Consider the following 6,968-nt stretch of genomic DNA (forward strand, 5'->3'; position numbering starts at 1 on the left):
ATAAGTATTGTAGAAGATGGTAAATGAAGAATTCAAGAGATCCAAAGTCTTCTCATCTGGATTAGCAAAGCAAGGGTGTCCAACGAAGTACAGCTTCCTGCTCTTTGGTATGCTTCTCCTTGTTGTCAAATACAGTCAGGATTGCTATATTATTTTGGAAGGTATGGAAGATCCTCAATGAAGCAATAGTATTTTTGGAAACACAATCTTGAGTCTCAACAGTACAACCATTGCTGCAGAGATGGTGACATCCAAACAAAGAGAAGCTAGCTACCCAACATTTTCTTTATAACGGCGCGGAGTGCTTCTTGTACCAGGCAGCCCTTTATAATATTATATGCTAGCTATGTTGCTCCCATTTAGGATTAGTAGTTCATAATGTAAGATAATGGCGTTCATAGTTTATTTTGTGATTCATGTCATTTTAATCATATCAAAAGGTAAGTCCTCTGCTAAGATCATTAGTGTGTTCCTTAAAATGCTCTAAGAAAATACATAAATCAACTACATCAGCTATAGAGTAATCAGCTTTCAATATGAATTGGCACACTAAAGGGCAAGATCCTTAAAGATCTCAGTGCTCTCAGTGCTATAGCAACCCCTCTATAAAATATAAAATGATCACACTAAAATGTGTTGAACAAAATTATTCACAGCCAAAATTTGTCAATAAAGGTAGAAACTTTCTCTTTTTCTTCAACTTGACAAAGGTATAAACAATTGTACAATCCACAAAGGACGTTGACTCAAATGTTACAGTTTCATGTTCAGATTTTCTGAATCAAAATTTTTTTAAAAAAAAAAGAACAAATTTTTCCATATTTGAAGAAAAAATAGAAAAAAAAAACATTAACCTGGCAATACTATTCTGGTTGAAGTAGTATTCATATTCACATCTGAATAAGCCCCTGATGCCACTTCTGCATCCAATCCAGCAGCCCATCTCCTTAGAACTCGCAACAAAGTTGCTGCTTTTCTTCTAGCCCTTCCTGTTCCCATTCCCATTATTTCCCAAATCACCCTCTCAATCCCTTGAACCGCCGCCAGCTCTGCCACCATATCCGATCCCCCTTTCCGGCACATGTTCACTAGTGTCGCGGCTGCGCTTTCTCTAGCTCTATCCGTGCCATCCCTTAATACTATGGCCAGTTTTTTAATCAACGGATACGCGGCCGCTACAGCCACCAACCCACCCTTCTTCACCACCACTTCAAGAATCGCCACTGCCTCTTCCATTAGTCCATCCATAATCTCTGCCACCATTTCCACCACCCCGCCTTCAATCAACTTTCCAACTGCCTCCCTATCTCCCGCCAAGTTCAAAATTGCCACTAAGGCGTCCCTCTTTGAATTCGTGGGCCCCCCACGTGCCAAATCCATCAGTCCCTTCACGACACGTGTCTTCCGAGCCAATCTCTTCTTGTAAGCAGGTACACCTGTCAAGCTAAATATGGTTGCTGCCGCGTTTCCCTTTGCCTCCCACGTGCCACCTGATCGTAACACTTCAATAACTCCGTTTAAAACTCCGTCCGTTTCCATTATCCTCGTCTTGTTCGCTTCAAGAATTGACAGATTGAGGATTGTTGTAACGGCGTTAACTTGTAGGCTCGGATGCTCCAAACCTAAGAGCTTAACCAATAACGGCAAAGCTGAAGCTTCCGCAATGCAGGCCCGGCTATCCGAGTCCGCCTTGGCTAAGACGCGAAGCTCATGAACAAGCCGATTAGCCGTTTCAACAGATTGCGACGTCTTCAGCTTGTTGATCAAAAATGACACTGTCATCTTCGTGGCTTCCAATGCCGTTTTGTTGGTAACAATACCGGTAGATTTAACGTTCAATTCCGTTGACTCAAACGGAATTTTCTGTTCTCTGCACCACATAGCTATCAAATTCTTCAACGCTGAATTTGGTGTTAATTCCGTGTGGGTCAGTGTTTGACCCGTTTTAGGACACGTGGTATGACCCGATTCGAACCAAAGGGTTATTGAACTGCGGTCGTATGTTTGTCCCGTGGAGACCACCACAGGGTCTCTCATCAAGTCAAGCGAAATCGGACACCGGAAATCCGCCGGAACACTAACATCCGCCGCCGCCCGCCGCCGGCGGGAATTGGTTCTCGGCGTGGAACCACCGTACAACACGCATTTAGCGTAGCGTACAAATCCGATCAACGCGATGATATCAGATTTGGACTTTTCGTCCGTTTGGCTTTGAATTTCCTCTTCCAATAACTCAATTTCATCCCTGCAACTCATAGAATCACGCAAAGTCAATTTATCGAAAATCTCCGCCAATTTAGATTGATCAGGAACGATTTCTCGTTCTATCCTGTCGAGCATTTCAACAATTTGAGATCGCAAATCTTGATCCTTTGGATCAACATAAGCAGAATTGTCCGAGCACTGCTTCGTAATTAGAATCAGTAATTCCTGAACGTCGTCGTTCAGTTTCAGCTTTTTAGCAGGAAGAATATCCAGTAAAATGGCGAGCTCAAGCGTAAGTTCATGAAAAGCATTAGAAAACACCTCAATTTGCATAAGTAGCCACATCTTACTACAATTACGGCAATCTTCAAGCAGAGTTTTGATTCGCTGTAAAACTATATACAATTCGTCGAAGCATAACGCCGCCGACGGTGGAAATCCGGTTACATATCGTGATGTAGTGGGATCGTTTGAACTGCTACAATCTCTACCGCTTATTTCCTCGAATAAAATTGATAAAAGCTTTGATTTCCTGATTATAGAGGAAGTGTTTTTTTTCAAGAGAAATAGTAAAGGTTGTAGAGTTGAGATTTCTGATGATAAGAGGAGAAGTGATCGGAGGAGATTGTGATCGGAGAGATTCGGGGCGACGAAGGAGTTCGCCGACGGCCGCCGTTTTCTTGGCGGGAAAGATTCTTCAGGTGAAACTGCCATATTCTATTGATTTTTGTACCTGAATTCTGAACGAATAAAATGTTGAATTGAATCGTATATTAGATGAAATCAAAAGTTGAACAAATCAAAGAATGAATGAAGAATTTTGTTAATGGGAAGAGAAGACTTTTTCTTGGAATAGTGATAAGGCATTGGATGAGTTGTAATGGGGACCGACTGTTTCGTCCAACTTGCTCTGCCTTTTCTAGGCATTTCAATTCTTACGTCTAACATATTTTATTTACTTATATTAATACGTTTTAGTTGTATGGGTTGATACCTATAAACTACTATAATTAGATAATTAACTTTGTTTAAAGTTAATTTTTTTTTTTTTGGCAAGAGGGGAAACCTCAACCGCTACTATCTCTGCCACATCCTCTGTCTTTTGGGGGAGCACTCTGTCGTGAGCACTTTGTGTGCACTAGGTAAACCTTTCTCTGTGTAATAGCCTGCAAACCATACGGGGATGTAAACTGCACTAGACAAGCCCTGTACAACAAGCTCTACCCAGAAGACATTGAGGGGGAATTGGATCCTAGGCCATCCGTATGGATTACTACCCTCCAAACCAACTGGGCAACCCCCGAAGTGTAAGTTAAACATACTTAAGAAGTTGAAATTGTATAATTTGGTTGTAACCCTTTAATTATTACTCCCTTCGTTCCAATTTATGTAAACATATTTGACTGTGCACGAAGTTTAAGAAAAAATGAAGACTTTTAGAATTTGTGGTCCTAAACAAGTCAAAAGGGCCCAGAGTATTTGTGTGGTTATAAAAGTTTCTCATTAAGGATAAAATTGTAAGTTTAAGCTAAATTGTTACCAAATTTAGAAATGGGTCATTTTTTTTAATAGGTTCACATAAACTGGAACAGATGGAGTACTATCATATTTTCTAGGTTATCAACTCATATTTAGGGGTCGTTTGATATGAGGTATAAGTAAATATAGTTCTGGTTAAAAATTTAATAGCACCTTAATACTTTGTTTGATTAGTGAACCTGGTATAAGTTATCCCTAGATTAAAATTAGTATTGGAATAACTTATACCTTGTAGAGGGTGGGGTAATTAGTTCCGTGACAACTTATACCTCATTCTTAAAAATTATGCAATTGTCATTTTTAATACAACATACTAAACAGTATATAAAAAATAATACCAGAATAACTAATACCAGCATAACTAATCACATTATAACTTATCCAGTATAAACCGTATTCAAACCAAACCCCCCTTAGTGTATTCATGTTTGAATTCATAAGCAAGTATACTAAAGAATGATCCATAGTATAGGAATAAGGAGAGTTTTAGATTATAAGAATTCAGTTGTGATAAGTTAATTACCACATCATCTTTCTAGGTTATCATCTCACATTTAGTGTATAAATTTAATCCATAAGTATATAGTCCAAGAATGAAAAGAACTAGTTTAAAATTATAGGAATTTAGTTGTGACACGTTAAATACTATCCTTTTTCTAGGTTATCAAATTCCGTTTAGTGTACACAAATTAAATACATATGCAAGCATCTAAACTAACAAATGGTTAATAATTTTGGAACGATTAAAGTTGGTGTGTTAAAATTTGATGAATAAAAAAAAATATCGTTAGTACGAGAAATTTAATACTACATTAGTTAATAGATACAAAGATAAAAACTCAACTACTCTAATATCAAAATTTTGGTTGGTTAGGAGATAGGCATCAACTTGTATGCATATATATATATGTTTGTTCAAAAGTCCAATTAATATTTAAATTAAAATCAAATGTTCCTCAGGATTCTCCATGCTTGATATGTGCAACTTGGCTTTTCTTTGATTGGGGAAGAAGTTTAGTTTCACCGCTTAAATGTTACTTAACAAGTTTGACAGGTGAAATTTCAGTTCTTACATTTTTCATGTTCTTTTTTTTTCCTTTTTTCTTTTTGAGGCGTTATTCGCTTTCATATCTTCAATTTGCCATTGTCATTTTTTTATTTTTTTTTGGCCCTTCAATTTAACGCGAATTTTTTTAGAAGCCTTTAAGCTTAGTGAAATTAATACTTCATAAATGCACTTTTTTACTTGGAAATTTTTGGGTGAAAACTCAAGTTGGAAGCATTAGACAATTTTGGTTTCCTCGCTTTCCCAAGCATTTGACTTTTTTTGGTTTCCCACCCGGTATCCGGTATCCGCATCAGAGTCCGACTATATTTGGATTCGCGCCGCGTAGAGCCCCATTTGGAGGGAAACGCTCCCTACCAAGAATTTTTTCCATACCCACGGCTCGAACTCGAGATCTCTGATTAAGGGAGGAGCAGTCACATCCACTGCACCACATCCTTTGGTGGTAAGCATTTGACTTATTAAATAGTGGAAATTTGGGAGAAATTAAAAAATAGCTAGATTTACAAGTGTACATTCAAAAATAGTCACAGTTTCAAAAGTAATCAAAATTTAGCCACTTTTCATGTAAAGATAATTTTGAACGAAAACACTGTTCAAAACCCGAAAAAATACTCCAGTATATTATACTGGATGTGTTGGAGTTCCAACGAAGTTTATACATAGGTGCACCAATCTCCAGTATATTATGCTGGAACTTTCCGTGTTGCAGCAAAATAATGGCTATTTTTCAATGATTTTGCAAACGCTGGCTATTTTTGAATGACCAGTCCGAAAACTGGCTAGCCCGTGCTATATTTACTCTAAATTTAGATACACTAAAATGATTGTTTCGTGGTATTATTTCAATACAAAAATTACTTAAATTTTAGACAAAATTGGATGGATCTTACATCATGAGTGCATTTTGCTCCATACCCTCTCCAGGAAAAAGAGAAGAAATTGAGGAGGAGGGTGAGAGAATCAAATTGATAAAATGTATTTTATCGGTCAATAATTTAATTTTCTAAATGGAAATTTTGTTATTGGCGTACTGAATCACAATTTAATTTATAGAAAATTAAGAAGTTGATACAAAATAAATAGATGATGAGCTGTTGGGCATAAGTAGCTAACGACTTGCTTTTATATTTTTCTTTTTGCCACCTTTAATACAAAAATAAAATAAAATAAAATTAAAGCTTGGTGACGATAGGATATGAATTATTAGGATATGTATAAAATAAAGGTAAAAGACAACCTGGTCTTCTTGTACATCTTTGCGTGTGACCTTTTTTGTATTTGTTAATTATATCCTCTTTCCCTTTCTTTAAGCTTCTCTTTTTGTTCTTTTCTAGTATTGGACCATTTCGTGGTAGGAGCAAATGCATCTCTTATACGCTTTCTGACGGTGCCATTACTTCATAATTCACAACCGCCAAACTCCTACCCATCAATTTTTTAGTTTTTCATTCGTGTTCGTTTTACACCTCAACTATTTTGCATCGCATAAGGTATATTAAAAAAAATATTTATTATTAAAAAACTTTTTTATTCTCAACTCGAAACTGAAACCTCAAACTTAAAAGTAGAGAGATCCTATTTCATTCACTACAATCCTTAAAGATACTCTATCATCCATCTTCTTCATTTCCTTAATGAAAAAATATAGGTTGGTGGTTTAGAACAAAATCAATTTCACATATAATTAGGCGTGAAGACATATGAGCATCTAATAACTTAAAAAAAATACATGATGTGGAGTAGGCAAAACCTTTGTTAATCCTTTAATTCAATATTCTCCCACCAAGAGGTAATCGGGAACCTTATTTGATTAGAACTCGCACTCTATCGCTTGTCGTACAAACTTTTCGTTCCTTTTTTGCCTATTTTTTTGGGTTTTTATTTGAGGTGTGGATGAAATATGAAGGAAAATAAAATATTTGAAATGATTCCTTTTACAAAGAAACTTTGTTCCTTATTGGAAAGGAATAGGAACATTGTTGTGCTTATATATAGAATTACTTTTTCAAGTTTCAAAAGAGTTGAGAAGGAAGCAAGTCTTACGTCGTTATCGTCGTAGCTCGCTCGACTTTGGATATGGATTTGATAGATTGGTTAACATATTTCTTGGACCAAATTTATTTATCCTTTTTTCGTTATTAGTTTTTTTCTGATA

At 36.5% G+C, this 6,968-nt stretch overlaps 1 protein-coding gene across 1 annotated transcript; it reads right to left on the reverse strand.

Moving 5' to 3' along the window:
* Positions 1-662: 662 nt before the first annotated feature.
* On the reverse strand, positions 663-3,138 carry LOC107796953 (U-box domain-containing protein 16). The gene has a single exon (XM_016619775.2). The coding sequence runs from the start codon at positions 2,917-2,919 to the stop codon at positions 850-852; it is 2,070 nt and encodes a 689-aa protein (XP_016475261.1). The 5' UTR covers positions 2,920-3,138; the 3' UTR covers positions 663-849.
* Between the last annotated feature and the right edge of the window lie 3,830 nt (positions 3,139-6,968).

Source organism: Nicotiana tabacum, chromosome 10, assembly GCF_000715075.1.
Source record: "Nicotiana tabacum cultivar K326 chromosome 10, ASM71507v2, whole genome shotgun sequence".
NCBI classification, from domain to species: Eukaryota; Viridiplantae; Streptophyta; class Magnoliopsida; order Solanales; family Solanaceae; genus Nicotiana; species Nicotiana tabacum.